This window comes from Myxine glutinosa, chromosome 7, assembly GCF_964187855.1.
Source record: "Myxine glutinosa chromosome 7, kmMyxGlut1.1, whole genome shotgun sequence".
Classification (NCBI taxonomy): Eukaryota; Metazoa; Chordata; class Myxini; order Myxiniformes; family Myxinidae; genus Myxine; species Myxine glutinosa.
In genome coordinates, this window is record NC_136267.1 from 125923014 (window position 1) to 125947060 (window position 24047).

Here is a 24047-nt window from a genome sequence, read left to right on the forward strand (position 1 = left end):
GAGCAATAGATTATGGGGTGTATGGCAGTGAAAACTAGCCCGGGTGGGTTAGGATATTGATAGGGCCCTAGAAGATGACATTAGGTAACGTTAAGTTTAGTTAGTGACTGATACCTGTAGTGGGGACGCAGGTAGTTTAGTGTGGATGATAATGACGTGGGAGCGCAATAGTTTAAAGGGACGACTGGGAAGCGCGAGTTTCAGAAGGGAGTAGTTAGCTGAGATGATGCCGTGTGTGTGAGAATTGAACAGGTGTGATTGCACAGGTGTGCAACTGGACAGGTGTGTGGAGCAGTGTGTGAGTAATGAGTGTTGTGGATCAGCGCGAATGCGCTTGGGGAGAGAAGGGTGCAGGTGGCACCAGGTGTGAGAGCACAGGTGTGCAGGTACAGGTGTGTGGAGAGAGTTGGAGTAAGTGGTACGGAGTGGTGTGCATGGTGCGAAGGGGTGGATGGGGGAAGAGTGGACCCCTTTCACGAGTACCCGGGGCGGGTAGTGTAAGTGTTAGGTAGAGGGTATAGGTAAATTGTGGTTGGATATTGGCATTTGTGGTGCGGTTGCAGAATGGTATTGCGGATGGGTGCATTAGTGTTGTGGAAATGGCTGGGCGTGTAGCCTGTTAGTGTGTGTAGTTGGTTGGGCACTCCACCACTGTGAGGATGTCGGCCAGGTGAGGCCGCAGGTGGGCTCTGGGAGCCGTTAGTGTCAGTGGGTGCCTGAGGATCCCGGGTGTGGATCGGGCAGCCCAGTGCCAGAGAGGGCACCGAGTGGGGAGAGCGCCAGAGGGCCTTCCCCAGGTAGTTAGGTTAGGGTAAGGAGCAGGTAAGCTCGGAGGCAACTGCAGTGGTGGAGGTGTGCAGGTGGGTAGACCCACTGGGAGAGGTACACGCCACAGCCCAGAAATTGTGCGAGGGCACCGGGAGATGAATCGGGGGAGTGAGACCCCAAATTGAAAAGCACCACAGTTTGGTCAATGGGCATTGGTTTTTAGAACCCATAGTGTAAGAGGGCCAATGGTTTGGCCGGAGAAAGACCCCGGGTAGTGTAAAGTTGTTAAAGTCATTTAGGAAATAGTTAGGATTAATGAACCTGTCGCACCATACGCAGCCACTTACCTGTGGTGATGATGATGACTCCACACCTGTGTTTTCTTTGTTCTGTGTGCAGGAACTGAGAATTGCTGTGTGGATTGGTGAGACGCATCACGACGTGGATGAGACATTGGGGTGATTCCATCTCTCCCTCCTTAGGGAGGGACTGATGATGAATTGGTGATGGCAAATTTTGATGTTGAGTTGGAGATGGCAAATTTTGATGAGAGTTGGAAATAGCAAATTTGATTGGTTAGGAGGGAGAGAAGACGAATTTGGTTTATGGGAGGAACGGGGAAGACAGTAGGGACGTTTGTTGATTAGTAAAATAGATGTTTATGGGTAGTGTTGTGTTTTGTGGATACAGTAAGGGGTAAAGGAGGGGCCATGTAGGTTACCTGGTGGGGGGGGGGGAGCGTACGGTAGGAACGTACCGGTCTCACCTGGTTCCCATGTGCCCCTAGTGTGCATTACCTTGTGTTGCGTGCACTTTTGCGCCCTTACCACCTTACTCACTTGTCTGCTTCTTTTGTCTCCCACCTCCGAGGATCTGGCTTTGGGGCAGAGAGAGAGAGGAGAGAGAGGAGAGAGAGGTGCTGGCTTCGCAGTTGTGGGCCTGCACTTTCGCTGCTTGCTGCCTGGATCGATACACCATATGGACCGCAATGTTTGTGGCCACCCACCATGGACCGCAGTTCTTATGCGGCCAAGCACCACCCGTGGATGGACCTATGGGTCAACGTGGCACCTATGCCATACAGGTGAACCACTTATAGTTGGCCCCCTGACGGCCACAATAAAGAAATGGACGCGGTTGGCGCCTTTCTTTATTTTTTTGAAAGAGGCAAGAAGGCCAAGTGCACCACACGAAGAGCAAGAGACACCTGCAGGGTTAGGGGTTGTTGAATTTATTTTTATTCATTGAACAATGGTGACTGCACCGGATGGTGCTGACTGTACATGATGGGGTGGTGCTTTTGGTGCTGGGAAGGGGTGCTCTGCACATTATTAAAGGCCGTAAGGCCACAGAGCACTCGTGGGTTGGTGTATCGATGCTGGCATGCGTGCTCCCTCTATGCATAACATCTGCATGCGTTCCTCCAAAAACAGGTCCTGGATCGTAGTGTAAATATCAGCGTAGTCTTGTAAATAATGCTCCCTACCGGCTGTATGTTTAGTTTGAGGATTCTTTCCGCGATTCGGTTATCCTGTGGGTGTGTTTCTGTGAGGAGAAGGGTGCAACGTCGCAGGGGGACATATTTACTCATTTGTGAATATCTGTAAAACTGTCGCACTCAGGGTAGAGTTAATAGTAGAGGGAACTACATCTGAGTGCCACACTAAAATAGGTAAAAATTTATCGGGTCGGGACGCCCCGAGGGTAGAGAAGGGTGCAATGTTGCGGATATGGGACTTGGCCTCAATATCCGCTTGTAAATACTCCCCTATTTCCCCAATACTCCCCAACTATCCCCAATCCCCCATTCCCTAGTCCCATTGCCTGTAAATAACACTCTGTAGAACCGACCTTCCCCTTTTTCCCCCCATTAAATGTCGTGCCCAGGTCCACCGCATCTCATGTAGACAACTTTCGGACATCTTGCTAGTTATTCTTAGTCTATGTCAGTTAAGGACTCGTTTCCATTAATTCTGACTCTTCGTTGCACCAGAATGTGATCGTATGGCACCAGTAGTGAGTTTAGGACCTTCCCATACCTCCTCCCATCTTCTTCCCCAAACAACAACTACAACAACTACAACAACAACTACAACAACAACTACAACAACAGAGGGACGCGGCGTGCGGGGAGTGTGCGTCCTCACATCGGCTTGGTTAGCCGCCATTGACCATGCGCTCCGACGGGGTTACCACGAAGGGGCTCACTGTCGGCCCCTCGTCAAGGGCGGAGCCGGTAACCCCCCCGCACGCACCCAATGAGAAGCAACGGGCCGATTCCATCTGGGGCGGAGCTAACGAGCCGAGGGCGTGTCACTCCCCGCCGGATATACGCGGCCACTTACCGGACGTGACGTCAGATGCGCCCCCAGCTTGAGAAGACAAGTCACCACCTCCAAGCGCTGAGTGAGACCTCCCGCATCTTTGGACTGGACCGGGTCGATTTTGCCCCTGAGCCAAGGTGCACCTTGAGCCATCGAAGACCTGCCCCTCCTTGCCATCAATCCCCATGTGAGTCAGTTTTGTCCCGTTTATCTGTCGTCTGTCGGGGCTAATATAAGAGTGTGTCTAAGTGCCTGCCTTTCTATGCTGTCCCTCTTGTCGTTGTAATCTGACCTTCCGCCCTAATATAACCTCCTCCGGAGGTCTTGAGAACCGTATCCCTGGTGTCGTGTCATTTTAATGCCAGCCGTTGTGTCCTTTTCCTTCATTGATTTAGCGTAGCGCGACTCGGCAACGTTCGAGTATAATCGGGTAACTTGTGCGGACACGGCGGCCATTCCGCTCGGCCCACCATAACATCAAAGTCGTGTCTGTAACAATATACTAAACCTATATTTCAGGGACAAGGAATCCAATGAAAGTATCAAATTAGTGCTATGGGGAATGGTAAGATACGAATCAAAGGTTTTGAATTGCAAAATACTGTCTTTATATTCGGGATAAGTTGCATAATCAAATACATGTTATCATTTTGTACAGGCAGTTAATAACATCAAAATGTGTCACAATAATTCATATCACCAAACATACACAGGCAGTCAGCAAAATCATATATACACATGCAGTCAGTACAACTTCACATCTACACAGGCAGTCAATGACAAAATATACACAGGCAGTCAATGGCATCAAACATACACGATTACAGAATATGCCATTTAGAGTTCGTCATCACTGTCCTGTGTGTCGTATCCGACAATATAGTCCGCATCGTTTTCACAGTCCGTTCCACACAAGCAAAGGTCGGTCAAATTGATTGGCAAATCGAATTGGTCGAATGGTCGATCGAATCAAATTCGATGAATCGAATCGAATCGATCGAATTGGTCGAATGGTCGAATTGGTCGAATGGAATTGGTCGGAATTGGCAAATGTAAACATTGATTTTCAGATTTTCCATGTAATAACGTTTCCAAAAATGTATAGGTTTGCTAATCTACCATGATTTTGAACGAAAAAAACATAGTGAACCTGACTATAAGGGGAAAAACATATTCAACCCAGACAGGATTTGAACCTACAATCCCGAGATTGGAAATCTGATGTTTTATCCATTAGGCCATTATGTTGAATTTGTGTAATAACATTTTGAAGAGTTTTAAAGTGTGTATATATTTTATATATTAATTTATGTATATATATTTAAATATATTTACTTTTAAAGCAAAAACTATAGCACTTAGGTGGAATTTGTTTGGAAAGCCATTAACTAGACTTATTGGCCAATGTATATTCCAAGTTTCAGCTAGTTTCAATGTATAGTCCTTGAGATATGAGCGCCAACACATTTTAGGCGGATGGATGGACGGACGGACAGACACCAACGTGATTGAGGGTTTTCTAAATATAACTCGAGAATGCATAAACAGACGTTGCTGAAATTTGGAACACTAGGGCATGCCCGTACTATATCTATATCTAAAATTATATCCCCCCCCCTCTATTTACATGAAATGGTTTGGTCCAAAGCGAACGGCTTGCGAGTACGGTGACAATCCCCCCCTCTATTTACATGAAATGGTTTGGTCCAAAGCGAACGGCTTGCGAGTACGGTGACAATCCCCCCCCTCTATTTACATGAAATGGTTTGGTCCAAAGCGAACGGCTTGCGAGTACGGTGACAATCCCCCCCCCCCCCCCCCCCCTCTATTTACATGAAATGGTTTGGTCCAAAGCGAACGGCTTGCGGAGTTTGGTAAAGAAATCGCCATAGCATGCACAAACGCGCAGGAAAGCGAAAGAATCGCAAATTAGTTTTAATTAGTTTTAAAACATCGTTTAACGCCAACATAGCGGCAACATAGTTTGCCAACGTGAAATAAATGAATACGCTCTCAAATGTGCCGTCCGAGGCAGAGTCTGTTCGCCACGTTCGGCACACGTGATAGCTCGCTGCTCTCTGATTGGTTGAATCGTTTTTTGGACATAGCTCGGTAACTACTTCTCCGATTAATATGAAACCTTGAAAAGGCACATCCTCGGGTCCCCAGCAATATACCTGGCAAGTTTAAAGTATATCGGACCCGTGGTTGTCGAGAAACAGCGGTCACAGACATACATACATACATACATACATACATACACACAGAGATTACTGGAATTATAGATAGATATTATATCAACGTACAAAGCATTCATTTCTGAAATTTGCAGCCGATTTCGTCCAGTAGAAGCCGAGAAACGCATTTTCAGTCCCCATGTAAAAGCTGCATGCAGAGAAAGGATCCCTTATATAAAGGGAGGGGTGCTTCGCACCTCCCTTTGACTGACACTCTCTCTCTCACACACACACACACACACACACACACACACACACACACACACACACACACACACACACACACACACACACACACACACACACACACACACACACACACACACACACACACACACACACACACACACACACACACACACACACACACACACACCTTAGGGTTATTCCAAATGATATTTATGCTTTTGGGTAAATTCATCAAATTACCAGAGATAAGGCTGAAAAAAATATATTGCTGGTCTCTGGTCAGACCAAAGTTCCAGAATTGATGCGGCGATGCGGTTTTTCTTTTTTTTTGAAAAGCATGGATTCCACATATAACGGTGTTGCTTTTTGTGTCCTCATGCCTTGCGGTTCTCCTCATCTGCCGTGGCGCCATCCAGAGAGAAATTAAAGACAGCCAATGGGACTTGTAGGCCTTTTTTGTAAATAATGAACACAAGCTTAAGTTATTTTAAAATGTATTTATTCTGAAAATCATTAAGTTCTTCAAGCATATTATAGACTGCCATTTCGTTCTCGAGATCGCCTCGCCGTACCGTCAAACATTCCAAGGCGTCGATCGCGTCAACACTGCACATGTGCAAGTGGTCTAACAGGCCGATGGTCTCCCACGATCTCTTCTCTCAGTCCACCAGATTATCACAGACACTTACAACTTCATGACAAACGAGATAGGATACAGGCCTAACTAACGAGACCACCCGCAGTTCTCTAGGCCTTCTGGTTGCTTCACACGACCCGACAAAGAACGTCTTCGTTTCAATAAATGACAATATCCAGCCAATTGGATTCATGACGTCACGGCACACAACACTACTCATATCTTTGGAACGGCTGGTTGGATTTGGACAAACTAAACGCAGTTTTGTAGGGGAGAACCGTGCGCGAACGTCGATACCAATGGCGACCCTCAAAGACCCGTATTTCCCGAGATAGCGAGCCGGCCCGGCAACAACAGGCGCGCACTATTGCAGGTACAGTTGGAAATAAAACATTTAAAAAATTGTTGACGCGCAGGGTCAAAATCGATGCGCGCGCTGACCAGAGACTGGAAATATATTTTTATAGGCCTAACAGTCATATGTGTTTATTATCGTAAATTATGAAATTTGAAAAAAAAATTATATTGGTGTTTCAAAGTTTTTGTCGAGTACTGCACACATACCGGTAAATACAATTTATACATTAATATATATATATTTTTTTAAAGTATTATTTTCTATCCATTTAGTTTGTTCTTGCCATGCTCTATAATGTATACAGAGCATCCGTTTTGCCAAAGCAGTTTCTTGGCTAAGGTTACAATCCTGGATGAGTCGTCACTCCGACAAAGGAAGTTAGGACAAGAATTGTACACCGCCCCTTTCCTATTCCATCTCCAGGCGCTGCATGACGTCTTCGCCGGGCACCAAAGGGGTCTCAGCGACGACGTGCGCTGAAATGGAGTACTCAGTTTTCATTCCGGTTTCTTTCTTGTTTGTCCGGTCGATATCTCAGCCATCCTTTGAGCTAGGAAGCTGAAATTTGGGCACAACAGCACGTTGTTTGGCAAAAAAAGGTATTTTTTATTTTTTATTAATATTTAATTATTATCGATTTATTAAGTACCTATTTATTTTCTCTCATCTGGGAAATATCTCAGGCACCTTTTGAGTTAGGAAGCTGATATTTGGACATGCCAATGACCAAATTATTTGGCTGTAAAGGGCATTTCTTATTTGATTTTTCGATTAATTAATTTATTGATTTGTAAAAAGTTACATATTCGGATTAAATGGTGGTGGATGAGGTATACTATTAGAACCATGACAAAAAGTGTATGACAAAAATAACAGAACAGAATGACAGTGTACAAATGACAAAAAGAGAACCATGACAATTACAACTACATATGGGCAGGGTACAGCCTGAAGTGGAGATCGGTTTCTGAGGTTTGGGACATGAAATGTAGGGACAATGACAGGGAGATCAGGAGAAGTGGTGGAAGTATTGGTCAGAAGAAGAGTGGACATATGTTGTGTGCAAGAGACGAGATGGAAGGGAAGTGGTGTGAGAATGGTGAAGGGTAGGCAGGGACAGAAATACAAGTTTGTGTGGCAAGGGTGCCCGGAGGGCGTGAATGGTGTTGGTGTCCTGTTTTCTGAGGAGTTTGTAGACAGTGTGGTGAGTGTGACTAGAGTGAGTGATTGGTTGATGATGGTGAAAATGATGATTGGAAAGCTCTTGGTGACCTTCATCTCGGGATATGCTCCGCAGGTTGGTCGGAGCGATGAAGAGAAGGACAAGTTCTGGTGTGCGATAGAGAAGCTGATGGAAAACATGAAAGATGAGGAAGTTGTTGTGGTAGGAGGAGACCTAAATGGACATGTGGGAAGGAGTATGGATGGTTTTGAGGGAGTTCATGGGGGTTACAGATATGGTGTGAGAAATGGAGAAGGTGAAAGGATTTTGGAGTTTGCTGATGGAGCCGATTTGTTGATTTGTAATACTCAGTTCCAGAAAGAGGATAATAAGCTTGTTACATACACGTCAGGTGGGTCGACGACAACCGTTGACTACCTGATGGTGCGTAGGCGAGATAGGGGGCACCTCCGGGACACAAAGGTGATCCCGGGGGAGGAGGCTGTGTCACAGCACCACTTGGTTGTCTGCGACATAAGGGTGAAAGGTGCGAGGAGAGCTCGGCGGGTGAAGTACCAACCGAGAATGAAGGTGTGGAGGTTGAAAGAGGTGACAGTAAGGGAGGCATTAAAAGAGAGGCTGAGTAGGGTAGATGATGATGTGGTTGAGCTTGAAAGTGGTTGGATGTCAATGAAAGCTAGTCTGTTGGGAGCCGTTGATGAGGTATGTGGATGGACAAAAGGACCACCGAGGCACTCGGAAACATGGTGGTGGGATGATGAAGTTGGAAAGAGGATCGACGAGAACAGGAAGAAGTTCAAGGAGTGGCAGAAGGCGAAGGGTACGGGAGCAGAAACAGCAGAGCATGAAAGTTATAAGGCAGCCAAGAAGGCTGCAAAGAAAGAGGTAGCAAAGGCACAGGAGGCATGTAGGAAAATGTTCGGAGAACGCTTGGATTCGGAAGAGGGTCAGAGAGCAGTATTCAGGATTGCAAAGCAGATAGCGAGAGAGGTGTGATGTGATGGGGGTGAGTTGCTTGAAGGATGAAGTGGGGCAAATCGTTGTGGACCCAGATGGAATTAAAGGAAGATGGAAAAGATATATGGAAATGCTGTTGAATACAGAGAATGAATGGGGTGGCAACATAGAGAGTAACTCAGTTTTAGGACCGGCAGAGAAGATAACTGAGAAGGAAGTTGAGGAAGCGATAAAAGCAAGGAAGAGTAGAAAAGCTGGAGGGCCGACGGGAGTTGTGGGAGATATGTTGAAGGCAGCAGGAAGTTGGGGTGTGAAGAGAATGACAGAGATCTGTAATCTGGTTGTGAAAGAAGGCCGCATTCCAGTGGATTGGGAACTGAGTACCCTCGTCCCACTACACAAGGGGAAAGGTGACCCTCTAGACTCATTCCATGCTCCATTCCATGCCTTCATTCCTTGCTCCAATAACTTTATCGCTCGGTACGAGCCACACTCTACAGTCTAGAGTGTGGCTCGTACCGAGCGATAAAGTTATTGGAGCATGGAATGAAGGTATTGGAAAGGGTGTTGGAGAGGAGGATAAGGAAAAAAGTGAAGATCGACGAAATGCAGTTTGGATTTATGCCAGGAAGAGCAACGACAGACGTGCTTTTTATTGTGAGGCAGTTGCAGGAGAAGTACATGGAGAAGAGGAAGAATTTGTTTCTTGGGTTTGTTGATCTGGAGAAAGCATTCGATAGGGTTCCACGCAAAGTATTGACATGGGCAATGAGGAAGTTAGGAGTGAAGGAATGGTTGATCAAAGTAGTGATGGCAATGTACAAAAGAGCGCGCACAGCTGTAAGGACGAACGACGGGAACAGTGGTGAGTTTGAGGTCAAGGTGGGAGTGCATCAGGGGTCGGTACTAAGTCCACTACTATTTGTAGCTGTGATGGAGGTGCTGGCTCAGAACGTAAAGGAGGGTTTACCGTGGGAGTTGTTGTATGCAGATGATCTGGTGTTGATTGCAGAAAGTATGGATGGACTGAAGGAAAAGCTGAACAAGTGGAAGGAATGTATGGAGACAAAAGGTCTGAAAGTGAATATCGGAAAGACGAAGGTGATGGCAAGTGGTAAAGCACGTGGTGAGGTGGAAAGAACTGGGAAGTGGCCCTGTGCTGTGTGCAGGAAGGGTGTCGGAGTGAACTCCATTCAATGTACAATGTGCGCTGAGTGGGTTCATCAAAAATGTAGTGGTCTGAGAGGGTCATTAACCAGTGTGGCAGCTACATTCAAATGTAAGGTGTGCACAGAGGGAGCTGCAGATGGAGGAAATGTTGAGTTGGATCTTGGAGACGGCGTGAAGCTGGAAGGTGTGAAAACATTTTGCTACCTCGGAGACATGCTGAATGGAGAAGGTGGATCAGACTCGGCAACGGTTGCTCGAGTGAGATGTGCATGGAAGAAGTTTCGGGAACTGAGTGGCGTGCTGATGAGGAGGGGAGTGTCGTTGAAGCTGAAGGGAAAGGTGTATGCTGCATGTGTGAGAAGTGTTATGATTTATGGGAGCGAGACATGGGTAATGAACGTAGAGCAGCAATGAAGGTTGGAAAGGGTGGAAATGCGAATGGTTCGATGGATGTGCGGAGTATCGTTGAGAGAGAGGAAGACAAATGATGAATTGCGAAAGATGATGGGAATAGACCCTGTGATGGATGCTGTGAAGAGGAACAGGTTGAGATGGTTTGGTTATGTGTTGAGGAAGGATGAAAGTGACTGGTTGAGAAGAGTGATGGAAATGAATGTAGAAGGAAGTAGAGGACGGGGAAGACCGAGAAAGACTTGGCTTAAGATGGTGGAAGAAGAAATGCGGGCAAGGGGGTTAACAAGGAGAGATGCAGAAAATAGGGCAAAATGGAGAAGATTGTCATGGGGACCGCAAGGCTAACCCCCACTCTAGCAGGGAAAATGGCCTTAAAATGCATGTTGTTGTTGTTGTATGAGGTATGCTATTAGCAAATTGATTAACAAATTATATTTTATGATTTATTATTACTTGCAAAATCGAAGATTTTTCAAGTATATTGGTCGGTTGTGTTTGTGGTTCTGTCTGTCTGTTTGTTTGCTTGTCTGTTTGCTTGTCTGTTTGTCTGTTTGTCACCGGCCTACAGGTCACAATTTTCAACCGATCTTCACGAAACTTCACCAAGTTGTAGAGTTCGTCAAAAGCAAGAAGTCTATTGTTTTTGGGGTCAATAGCTCAAAAGGTCAACATAGGCCAAAGGTCACCAAATTTGCTAAACTTCTAAAATCCTCAATTTTCATCCGATTGACTTGAAATTTGAAGACCACTTGCATATCTGGTCACTGAATTCAACCACCAAGTATTTTTGAGGTCAACATTGGCCAAATGGTCAACATAGGCCAAATTTCTAAAATCCTCAATTTTCATCCAATTGACTTGAAATTTGAAGAGGACTTGCATATCTGGTCACTGAATTCAACCACCAAGTATTCTTGAGGTCAACATAGGCCAAAAGGTCAACATAGACCAAATTTCTAAAATCCTCAATTCTCATCCAATTGACTTGAAATTTTAAAAGGACTTGCATATCTGGTCACTGAATTCAACCACATTATATTTTAGGTAAACACAGGCCAAAAGGTCAACATAGCCCAAATTTTTAATATCCTCAATTTTCATCCGATTGACTTGAAAATTGAACAGCATTTGCACATTGAGTCACTAAATAGGGAAACTAACTGGTTTTGAGGTAAAAAGGTCAAAGGTCAACTCAAGGTCAACCTTCCAAAATCATTTTTCATCTGAAAAATCGTCAATTTTCATCCTGTTGACCCGAGCTTTGATGAAGATTGTAAATTTTAATCTTCATGAAATGGACAATTTGCTGTATCAATGGAAAACTTTGGGGGGGGCGGATTTTGCAAGTATCGCGCTACGCATGACGTCTTCTTGTTACTTGCAAAATCGAAGATTTTACAAGTATATTGGTCGGTTGTGTTTGTGACTGTCTGTCTGTTTGTTTGCTTGTTTGTTTGTCACCGGCCTACAGGTCACAATTTTCAACCGATCTTCACCAAACTTCACCAAGTGGTAGAGTTGGTCAAATGTCAGAAGCCTATTGTTTTTGGGGTCAATAGGTCAAAAGTTCAACATAGGCCAAAGGTCACCAACTTTGCTAAATTTCTAAAATCCTCAATTTTCATCCGATTGACTTGAAATTTGAAGACCACTTGCATATCTGGTCATTGAATTCAACCACCAAGAATTTTTGAGGTCAACATAGGCCAAATGGTCAACATAGGCCAAATTTCTAAAATCCTCAATTTTCATCCAATTGACTTGAAATTTGGAGAGGACTTGCATTGAATTCAACCACCAAGTATTCTTGAGGTCAACATAGGCCAAATGGTCAACATAGGCCAAATTTCTAAAATCCTCAATTTTCATCCAATTGACTTGAAATTTGAAAAGGACTTGCATATCTCGTCACTGAATTCAACCACAAATTATATTTTAGGTGAACATAGGTCAAAAGGTCAACATAGGCCAAATTTCTAAAATCCTCAATTTTCATCCAATTGACATGAAATTTGAAGAGGACTTGCATATCTGGTCACTGAATTCAACCACCAAGTATTTTTGAGGTCACCATAGGCCATCATGTCACATTGAAAACTTTTGGGGGAGGGCGTATTTTGCAAGTATCGTGCTACGCATGACGTTTTCTTGTTTATTTATTTCCATTATTAATTACTTATTTATTTTCTTTCTCATCTGGGCAATATCTCAGGCACCTTTTGGATGCTGATATATGTACACGACTGTGACCGTGATTTGGCTATGAAGGGTATTTTTTATTACTTGCAAAATCGAAGATTTTTCAAGTATATTGGTCGGTTGTGTTTGTGGTTCTGTCTGTCTGTTTGTTTGTTTGCTTGTCTGTTTGTCACCGGCCTACAGGTCACAATTTTCAACCGATCTTCACGAAACTTCACCAAGTTGTAGAGTTCGTCAAAAGCAAGAAGCCTCTTGTTTTGGGGTCAATAGGTCAAAAGGTCAACATAGGCCAAAGGTCACCAAATTTGCTAAACTTCTAAAATCCTCAATTTTCATCCGATTGACTTGAAATTTGAAGACCACTTGCATATCTGGTCACTGAATTCAACCACCAAGCATATTTGAGGTCAACATAGGCCAAAAGGTCAACATGGGCCACATTTCTAAAATCCTCAATTTTCATCTGATTGACTTGAAATTTGAAGAGGTCTTGCACATTGAGTCACTAAATAGGGAAACGAACTATTTTTGAGGTCAAAAGGTCAAAGGTCAACCTTCCAAAATCATCATTTTTCATCTGAAAAATCGTCACTTTTCTTCCTGTTGACCTGTGCTTTGAACAAGATTGTAAATTTTAATCTTCATGAAATGGACAATTTGCTGTATCATTGGAAAACTTTGGGGGGGGGGGGGGGGGCGGATTTTGCAAGTATCGTGCTACGCATGACGTCTTCTTGTTTATTTATTTTTGATTAATGACAATTTTAAAAAGGTTGCAGATTCAGATGAAGCAGTGGTGGTTTCAGTATGCTTTTAGGCAATTGATCAAAAATTAATTATTCTACAATTTTTTATTTTTTTTCATTACACAAATAATAGATCAATTATTATTGTACAAGTCTCCATGCACTAGATGGCGGCATTGCTGAGCGCCGAAGGCGCCCCGGCCATATAGCGAGCTGGAGGATGTTATTTATTTATTTATTTGGTATGGGGCGTTGTACTTTGAATGTAGCTCTACTCGTTTTGAATTTGTTCAGGATGCCGGCGATAGCTCACCCACTCTTCGTGAAGGAAACCATGGGGTCTTTAACGTCGACCAACAAATGCAGAGAGACGGGACGCCCACTTTAACAATAACATCCATCCGAGGGACAGCACACACATTGATTAATCAACCTGCTTGGGAAACACTGGGATGACAGTTTAAAGCTGGGTCGGGATTCGAACACCGGCTAAACTAAGCAGCTTATATGCGTGTGCGCGTACCTCTAGTCTAGGCCATCCTGCCAGACCGACAGCTAACTACTGAAGTTAAAATAAGAGTGATAAATGACATGTCCCCCTACCAGTGCGATATTTTCCAAGTACAAAAAGGGCAAAACTCTGAAAAATTAACGAAACGCCCCGAAACTCGAACTTGTTCTGTAACTTGTCATAATAAAGCCATGCACAACGTTTCAGTTGGAAAACAGATGGGCGGACGGGCGGGCGAGCGAGCGGACGGACGGGCGAGCGAGCGGACGGACAGACGGACGAGCGAGCGGACGGACGGGCGAGCGAGCGGACGGACGGGCGAGCGAGCGGACGGACGGGCAGACAGGTGGGCGAGCGAGCGGACAAGCAGATGGGCGAATAAGCGGGCGGACAAGCTGACGGGCAAGCAGGCGGACGGGCGGACGGGCGAGTGGATGGGCGGACAAGCGAGCGGGCAAGCAGACGGGTGGACGGATGGACGGGCAGACAGGTGGGCGAGCGGACGGGCGGACGAGCTGGCAGGTGAGCAGATGGACAAGCAGACGGGCAGACGGACGGACGGGCGAGTGGACGAACAAGCAGACAAGCGAATGGGTGAGCCGGCAAGCAGACGGGTGGACGAGCGGGTGGATGGACGAGTGAGTAGATCTAGATGGACGGGCAAGCGGACGGACGGACAGGCAGACGGGCGAATGAGCTGGCGGACAGCTGACAGGCGGACGAGCGTTCGGACGGATGGGTGAGCGGACGGACGGACAGGCGAGCGGACGGACGAGCAGATGGGCAAACGAAAGGGCGGACGGACAGGCAGACGGGCGAACGAGCTGGCGGACAGCTGACGGGCGGACGAGCGTTCGGACGGATGGGTGAGCGGACGGACGGGCGAGCAGACGGACAGGCGAGCGAACGAGCTGACGGGCGGACAAGACAACAATCGTATCGTCCCCTCCGGTGAAACTGGTACGACTGGTCGGAGACAAATCACCCGAAACACTAAATAAAGTAAGTGATGGTTTGGCGTTAAACAAAACGTAGTAAATGCTCGTCACAAACGGGAATAAAACGTACTTTATACTGATACAGACCACCAGGAGTCGAACACAAAATGAAGAAACCAAATCTCAAAACAGAAACAAACCTTATCAGGAGACAAGGTCATGATCTCATGAAACGATTTTCTTGCGTTTCGCTGAATCGCTGAATTTCTCTTCCTTCAGGATCAAGTACAATTTATCTTCCGTTTCTTCACCTGTTACTTCCTACATGGATTACTGCTACAAACTGGCAATTTCTCACTGTACTTCCTATATTCTTCTTCCCCCTGACCTATTTATTGATGCTTCTTCTTCTTCTTCTTCTTCTGCTCGAGTTTTTCAACCTGTACCTTTACCTTAATTATTCTCGGCCTGTCGGGATCTTCTTCCGCACACTTTATATTGCGTACAACTGAGAATGTTTTTCCCGCCGTTTTATCATTATCTCTGCCGTGATTATAAACCCTTAGTACTACACAAAATATAATGTCTCGTGTGTTTATATTTTTGCATTAAATAAAAATTGTTCATATCGCCGCTTTATATAAGAAAAGAGAAATGGAGGAACTACATGCCAAACTGATCTTGTACTGGAAATACATCCTCGCGTTGTTTATCTTGTTTTGCGGGTTTCAGGAAGTGGAAAGGACGTTCTCTCAGAACTCAAAATCTCCACCTCGTTTTTCCGTTAAGGATCACTATTCATAAAGCAGAATGTGAAACTTCAGCCTCCACTTGTAGCTCGTTTGTCGTGATATTCCCCGGAATGATTTTAAATACTCAGTAAGGAGTTTCTTGATCATCTCTGCTGCTCCGATTATCATCACTGGTACCATTTTTTTTTTTTTCAAGACCTGTTGGCCTCATTTTTCAGATCCTGGTATTTGAGCATTTTCTTGCTTTCTGAAGCAGTTAGTCCAAAGTCATTGGGAAATGGGAACCCAAACCTCAATCAATAGTGTTGCAGTGATGCTGTGGCGGACACATCAACACAATGCTATCCTTTCCTTTTTGTGTTTGAGCTGCACTATGTCCGGACACAATGCTACCTCAGCCTGCGATGTCCACGCTTGCCTTGAGCGCTGTGTTCATTTTCAAGGATGGAATTGGGTTTGTCTTTCCATGATTACTCTGGGACTGGAATGTCGAAATGTTTACATATGTGACAGTGAAGCGCGGTGCTACGCGCGCTAGTTGCTTACCAAGGAGGAAGCGGACAACGCGGTAAATCAAAAAAGTCTTTATTGAAAGAGCCCTACTGTAGCACTGAGGAGCTCGGGGCTGCGAACCCCGTGTATATCCCGAGGCCATACCTACCCCTCGGGCGTGGCCGACGCCCACTTGGTGCATGGAATGATGCCATCACGCCAGTGAGCTTTCGTGTCCGCCACACGCGCCCCCCCAGAATTCCCGCGCACCTGGAGGGCCAGTTTGCGTGGCAAACGGATGACCCGGCCGAAGCGCCCTCTGGCGACTGGCGGCGTCCGGGGTGCAGGGATGCCAGTTGGGATGCCTCCGGCTGCACCCGGAATAGGTGCAGGACCGGGGGGTGGCATGCCGGCGGGGCTGGGCGGTGCCGGGGGTCCGCCCGCAGGGGGGCGGCCCCGATGCGAAGGCCGAGCCACCGGTGGTGGGTGGTCCACGTCGAGGTGGGCCGGCTTGAGGCGATCCACTGACACGCGGTCGGGAGTACCGCCGATGTCCAAGGTGAAATGTTTCACCCCGGTCTCCAGCACGCGGAAAGGCCCGTCGTACGGGGAGCGCAGTGGTGTCCGGTGGGCGTCGTGCCGGAGAAGACGTACTCCGCGGTGCGAAGCTCCGGGGCGACGTGCGTAGGTGGGTGCCCGTGGTGCGCCGTCGGCACCGGGGCGAACCTCAGGGCTGTCTCCTGCAGCGCGGAGCGCCGTGGGGTCGGGGAGGAACTCGCCCGGAACCCGCAGCGGTTGTCCGAAGACCAACTCCGCCGCGGATGCGCGCAGGTCGTCCTTGGGTGCCGTCCGGAGGCCCAGCAGGACCCAGGGGAGCTTGTCGACCCAGCCACCGTCGCAGAAGGTGGCCCGGAGCGCAGCCTTCAACGAGCGGTGGAACCGCTCGCACAGGCCGTTGGCCTGGGGGTGGTAGGCCGTGGTTCGGTGCAGCTGGACCCCGAGCCCCCGCGCGCCCGCCCCCCAGAGCTCCGAGGTGAACTGGGGGCCGTGGTCGGACGAGATGTCCGAGGGGGTGCCGAACCGGGCGACCAAGGTGGCGATGAACGCCTGTGCGACGTCCGCTGCCGTCGTCGCCGCCAAAGGCAGGGCCTCCGGCCACCTTGTGGTGCGGTCCACCATTGTGAAGACATGGGTGAAACCCCAGGAGGGGGGCAGAGGTCCCACCAGGTCCACGTGAACGTGGTCGAACCTACGTTCCGGCACCGTAAACGGGGCCAATGGGGCCTGGGTGTGTCGTTGCACCTTCGCGCGCTGGCACGCGAGGCACGTCCTGGTCCAGCCGCGGACGGCCTTCCGGAGGCCATGCCAGACAAACTTGTCGGCGACCAACCTCTGGGAGGCCTTCATGCCCGGGTGGGACAGGCCGTGGATGGCATCAAAACCTGGCGCTGCCAGCCCGCGGGCACGATGGGGCGAGGCCCCCCGAGGGAGACATCGCACAAGAGGGCCGTGCCCGTGCCGTCGAACGGCACCTTGGTGACGCGGAAGCCCGTGGCGGCGGTCCGCAAGGCCTGGACGCCGGGGTCAGCGGCCTGGTCCGCCACCATCCGGGCATAGTTGATGCTGAGGTGGACTGCATGGGCGACGGACCGGGAAAGGCAATCCGCCACCGGGTTGTCCTTCCCGGCGACGTGCCGGATGTCCATCGTATATTCGGACAAGGCCGAGAGGTGACGCTGCTGCCGGGCCGACCACGGCTCGGTGACCTTGCCCATCGCGAAGACCAGTGGCTTGTGGTCGACGAAGGCCTTGAACGCACGGCCCTCGAGCAGATGGCGGAATTGCCTGACCGCCAGGTGAAGCCCGAGCAACTCGCGGTCGAAGGTACTATAACGGCGTTCGGGTGGGCGAAGCTGCCGGCTGAAGAACGCCAGTGGTTGCCAGGCACCACGCACCCATTGCTCGTGCACCGCGCCCACCGCGTAGTCCGAGGCATCGGTGGTGGGGGCGATCGGTGCATCGGGCGCCGGGTGCGCGAGCATGGTGGCGTTGGCCAAGGCGAGCTTCGCGCCCGCGAACGCCGCGTCCATCTGCTCGGTCCAGGTAACGTCACCTTTGCCCGGCTTCCCTCGGAGGGCCTCGTGCAAGGGGCGCAGGAGCTGGGCGATGCGGGGCAGGAACCGATGGTAAAAGTTTACCATGCCCAGGAACTCCTGGAGCCCCTTGATCGTGCGGGGGCGCGGGAAACCCCTTTACCACCTCCACCTTGGCCGGTAGGGGGACGGCCCCATGCCTGGTGACGCGGTGCCCCAAAAAGTCGATGTCGGCGACGCCGAACCAGCACTTGCCGGGGTTCACGATGAGGCCATGCTGGCCCAGGCGTTCGAAGAGCGTACGGAGATGGTGGAGGTGCTCTTCGCGGGACGCGCTGGTGACGAGGATGTCGTCCAGGTAGACGTACATGAAATCCAAGTCGCGCAAGACGCTGTCCATTAGTCGCTGGAACGCCTGAGCCGCGTTCTTCAACCCGAAGGGCATCCGAAGAAATTCCAAAAGTCCGAATGGCGTGATGACGGCCGTCTTCGGGATGTCCTCCGGCCTGACGGGGACTTGATGGTAGCCGTGTATGAGGTCCACCTTTGAAAAGAAGGACATGCCCGCCAACCGAGCGGAGAAGTCCTGAATGTGGGGGACGGGGTAGCGGTCAGGGGTGGTGGCGTCGTTGAGGCGCCGGTAGTCCCCGCACGGTCGCCATCCCCCGCCGGGCTTTGGCACAATGTGGAGCAGCGACGCCCAAGCACTCTCGGAGCGCCGCACGATGCCGAGCCGCTCCAGCGTGGCGAACTCCGCTTTAGCCACCGCGAGCTTCGTCGGCTCGAGGCGGCGTGCCCAGGCGTAGACCGGTGGCCCGGCGGTGGGGATGTGGTGTTCCACCCCGTGCTCGACGGCCCCCGCCGAGAAGGTGGGCCGTGTGAGGGCCGGGAAGCCGGCGAGGAGGCGGGTGAATTCGTCCGCTGCCGGAAGCGTACAGATCAACCTGGCCGGAACCGAACCGCTCAGCAAGCCGCTCGATGAGCCGCTCCGGGAGCTGCACAATGAGCCGGGCAGCGCGCAAGCGAGCGAGCTGAACGTCTCGGCCTGGACGAGCCTTCTGTGCTTTACGTCCACCAACAGGCCATTTGCACACAGGAAGTCCGCGCCAAGCAGTGCCATGGGCACGTCAGCAGTGACGAACGACCACCGGAAAACCTGCCCTCCGAACCGCAGAGAGAAGCAGCGTTTTCCGTATGTGCGTATGGACGTGCCATTGGCAGCAAGCAGCGCGGGGCCCCGGCCCGCGGTCTGCTTGTCGGATGTACCGCCGGAACGACACTCACCTGCGCTCCCGTGTCGCACAGGTAATGGCGCCCGGACAAGGTGTCCGTTATGAACAGTAGGCTGTTTGAACGGCCGGCGCTCAGTGCCACTACCGAGGGCCGGCCCGGTCGTTTCCCGAACCTGCCGAATCAGCACGGCGGGCGACACTGCCGAGCCTCATGGCCGAACTTGGTATGACACCAGCACCAGGCTTGCGGTTTTTTCCACGGCGGCGGAGGTGGGCGTGGCGTGGCGGCCGCCACGAGGCGCCCCTCGGAGTAGGGGTGGTCACCCGCAGGAGGTTCAGCGGCCACGCGGTGCGTCGCGTAGTAGGGGTGGTCACCCGCAGCAGTTCCGGGCTCGGATTAGGGGCCCGCAGCCGCAGCCCCGGGAGCCGCGACGGCCGCACCAAAACTCACCCGCGTGTCTAAAGCCGCGAAGAACTTGTCGGCGTCGGCAGCGAGAGCTCGGGGTTCCGTTATCATGGAACCGGCCAACGCGAGGCGTACTCGTGCCGGCAGCTGGCGTTGAAATAGCGCTCGGAATAGAAAATCCGGGGTTTCGTCGCCCAGTAGCGACAGCATTTTTTTTTTTTTTTTTTTTTTTTTTTTTTTGTATACAAGATCGAGGCTCGTGAAAGAGCGAACATTAATCACACAGAAAGACAAACCGACACATAAAACATATAACATCGGGAGCGGTAGACAAGATGGGGAGAGAGGGGGAAGGACACAAACACAACATTTGAGAGCAGGGACCGAGAGACATGGAGACATCGAGAGATCTGAGAGAGGGCGAGGGCTTTGGGGGGGGGGGGCATGGGAAGGGGGTGGTGGGAGAGGTATAAAACATATGGACACTGCCAGGACCTCCAGGAAAGAAGTTGGAATTTCAAACAAGGTGGATCTGGGGTGAATTAGCGGGGGTAGAAAAGATCAAGATTTTGGATGGGGGAAGATAAGAGATGGTGGTGAACAGCTGTTTTAAAGACCTGGAGGGAGGAGTGGGATTGAAGGGAGTGAGGGAGTTTGTTCCAGAGGCGGGAGAAAAGAGGAATGAAAGAGTGAAGGTGAGCAGAGAGCCGAGATTTCGGCAGTTTAACCATCAGAGGGTTGCTGGCAGATCTTGTGCGACCTGTAGGAATATTTGGGGGACAGAGCACAGAGAGAGCTGGGGGTGCAAGCCCGGAGAGGAGTCGGTAGAAGACAGAAAGACCACCTACCTGCCTGCGGTGAGTGAGTGAAAGGCCCTCAGAGATAGCTTCATCGCGGGAGATTCCAATAATTCTGAAAGCTTTGGTTTCAACAGCGTAAAGCCGAGCTAGGTGTGAGGCAGGAGCACCGGCCCATAGGGGAGAACAGTATTCCATTGAGCTGCGGATGAAAGCCTTGTATGTGGTGAGGAGCTCAGGTGTGCCGAGGAAGGACTTCGCACGACGGAGGATGCCCAGTCGGCGACTGGCTTTGGAGGCCAGCTTGGAAATGTGGTTTTCCCAAGAAAGATCATGGCAGATAGTGAGACCCAAAATCTTGAGCGACAGAACTTCTTGGAGAGGATTGTTGAGAAAGTAGATGGGAGGGTTGTCCAGTCGATCTTTTCGGAGAGACATAGTAAGAGTGTGAGATTTGTCAGGATTGAAAGACATGTTCCACTTGTTTGACCAGTCTGTGATTTTGTCCAGGTCTTCAGAGAGTGAGGAGGCAGCAGACTGCCGATCTGAGGGAAGAGGAATGGAGCAGCAGAGAGTGGAGTCATCAGCAAAGAGATAGAGAGGATTTTCGAGAGAGTCAGAGAGATCATTGATGAAGACCAGAAAAAGCACGGGGCCCAGAACACTGCCTTGGGGAACTCCAGCCTGAACAGGAAGAGGAGATGAGAGAAACCCATTCAGGGCCACACGTTGACGACGACTAGAGAGGAAGTCCGCCAGCCATGCGTGGAGATTTCCATGGATACCAAAGGAGGAGAGTTTGGTGAGCAGAGCGGGGTGCCAGACCGTGTCGAAGGCACGTGATATGTCGAGGGAGACAGCTCTAATTTCCTGTTTGGCATTGAGGACCTCCATCCATTGTTGAGACAGCAGAAGCAGCATGTCCAGAGTAGAGTGACCTGGTCTGAAACCAAATTGATGATCAGAGATCAAGCCATTGGAGAAGAGGAAAGATTTCATATCCGAAGCAATGATGGATTCCATGACTTTGCTGATAATTGGGAGAAGGCTGATTGGTCTGTAGTTGCTAGGATCTGTTTTTGCACCTTTTTTGTGCAAAGCGGTGATGTTGGCTGATTTCCAAGCAGATGGCAGTTGACCTTGAGCAAAAGAGAGGGTGAAGAGAACAGAGAGAGGGTGAGATAGAGCAGCAGAGCAGGATTTTAGGACCCGTGGGCTGATGCCGTCGGGTCCAGTTGCAGAATCAGAGTCGAGGGTTGACAGAAACTTTTCCACCTTGTCAGGAGGAAAGGACACGGAGTCCAGGAGCAGCAGGGTACGACTGGGTATGGTGGGTACAGAGAGGGATGGGTTTGGGACACAAGATTTAGAGGCAAACACAGAGTTGAAGCATTCAGCTTTTTCACGTGCGGAGTCAGCTGTGTAGCCGTTTGAGGTAAGGGAGGGGATGGAGGGGGAACAAACACCAGAAAACGGATTTGACCAGACGCCACCAGGATTTGGAAGAGGGAGACAGATAAGAGAGTTCGGTCTTGAGAACGGAGAGATATTGTTTCCTGGCTCTCCTGAGGGTGGACACACACTTGTTTCGGGCTTTGTGAAAGGAAATGAGATTTCCTTCCGTTGGATTTGCTTTCCAGGAGACGAAGGCAAGTTGTTTCTGGGCAACAGCCTCACCACAAGATTCCGTGTACCATGGACGGGAGGAAGGGTATGACAACTGAAGACGAGATGGGATAAATCTGTGCATGAGAGAGAGCAATTTACTTTGGAAGAATTCCCAGGATGAGTTGATGTCAGAGGTGGTAGAGATGGGAGACCAGTCCAGATGATTGATGGCTGCTTGAAGACCGTGCCAGTTGGCCTGAGTGAAATGCCAGACTCGTCGACGCTGAGCAGGCTCCCTGAGGATGGTCAGAGAGATGTCCACTTTAACAAGGACATGATCAGATGATCCGATCGGAGCAGAAGAAGAGCAGCAGACATTTTCAGGGAAGTTAGTCATAACCAAGTCCAGAAGAGAAGATGTTCCGTTGACTGAGATCCGGGTCGGGAAATTGACAGATTGTGTCAGTCCCAGTGAGTCGCAGAAGTCCTTTGCTGAGGAGCCATGGCTGGTGAGAGAGGTACCCACACCCAGCCAACTGGCATGATGACAGTTGAAATCACCACATATGAGGAAGAGAGAGTTGGGATGAGTAGATAGAAGTTGGTCCATATCATCAGACAGCGAGATGTAGATGGAGTCATCACTGTTTGGTGGACGGTACAACACACATATGAACAAGAGGTGGGAGCGAAGGGGAAGCCGTAGCCAGAGGTATTCCTGGGGGTGAGGTGGAGAGAGTGCAGTGCAGGGCGAGTGAGGAAGAGAGTTTTTGATAAAGATAGCAACCCCGCCTCCAGGACGAGGCTCAGGTCTATCATACCGGAGGAGGGAGTAGCCCGGGAGAGATACTATGGAATCAGAGACATCATAAAGGAGGAAAGTTTCTGTTAAGCAGATCACGTCTGGTTTGACAGAAGCAACCTGTATGGAGAGATCAGTTAAGTGATCCATTCATAATATGGTCCATTCGGACCGACGGTCGAGTGTCGCCGAGCTCGGGGAGGTCCAGGAGGCGATCGGCCCGAGCGTCCACCGTGAGGCCGAACGTGCCGAGGAGGAGACGCTTGATCGCCTCGTACCTGTGGTCGTCCGGCGGGTTCCTCAGGACAGACATGACCCGGGCGGCTGTGCCGGGCCCGAGGGCGGCGACGACGTGGTAGAATCGCGTCGCGTCGCCCGTGATGCGCCGAAGCTGAAACTGGGCTTCGGCTTGCACGAACCAGAGCTCGGCTTGGGCCTCCCAGAACTCGGGGAGCTTGACCGCGTTGTTTGCCATTGCTATGGCGTATTCGGATGGTCAGCGACGGCTGATCCAACGTCGGGGTCACCAAATGAAGCGCGGTGCTACGCGCGCTACTTGCTTACCAAGGAGGAAGCGAACAACGCGGTAAATCAAAAGAGACTTTATTGAAAGAGCCCTACTGTAGCACTGAGGAGCTCGGGGCTGCGAGCCCCGTGTATATCCCGAGGCCACGCCTACCCCTCGGACGTGGCCGACGCCCACTTGGTGCGTGGAATGATGCCATCACGCCAGTGAGCTTTCCTGTCCGCCACAACAGTGGATTACTCGTGTGTGCGTCTGTGTGTGTGAGCCTGTGTGTGTGTGTGTGTGTGTGTGTGTGTGTGTGTGTGTGAGTGCGTGTGTGAGTCTGTGTGTGTGTGTGAGTCTGTGTATGTGTCTGTGTGTGAGTGCGTGTGTCTGTGTGTGAGTGCGTGTGTGTGTGAGTGCATGTGTGAGTCTGTGTGTTTGTCTGTATGTGTGAGTCTGTGTGTGTGTGTCTGTATGTGTGAGTGCATGTGTGAGTCTGTGTGTTTGTGTGTGTGTCTGTGTGTGTGAGTCTGCGTGTGTGTTTGTGTGTGAATCTGTGTGTGTCTGTGTGTGTGAGTGTGTGTGTGTGTGTGTGTTTGTGTGTGTGTGTGTCTGTCTGTGTGTGAGAGTGCGTGTGTGTCTGTGTGTGTGAGTCTGTGCATGTGTGTCTGTGTGTGTGAGTCTCTGTGTGTGTGTGTGTGTGAGTCTGTGCGTGTGTGAGTGTTT

At 49.9% G+C, this 24047-nt stretch overlaps 1 protein-coding gene across 2 annotated transcripts in view; it reads right to left on the reverse strand.

Moving 5' to 3' along the window:
• Window positions 1-15164, reverse strand: part of WDSUB1 (WD repeat, sterile alpha motif and U-box domain containing 1) — a 65675-nt gene extending 50511 nt beyond the window's left edge. For both annotated transcript variants that reach the window (XR_010985318.2, XM_068123174.2), the window contains exon 1: window positions 14832-15164. Coding sequence is in view for 1 of the 2 variants with exons in the window: in XM_068123174.2 (XP_067979275.1) it covers window positions 14832-14852 (21 nt within the window). In the remaining variant the exon portion in view is untranslated. The remainder of the gene's footprint in view (window positions 1-14831) is intronic.
• Between the last annotated feature and the right edge of the window lie 8883 nt (window positions 15165-24047).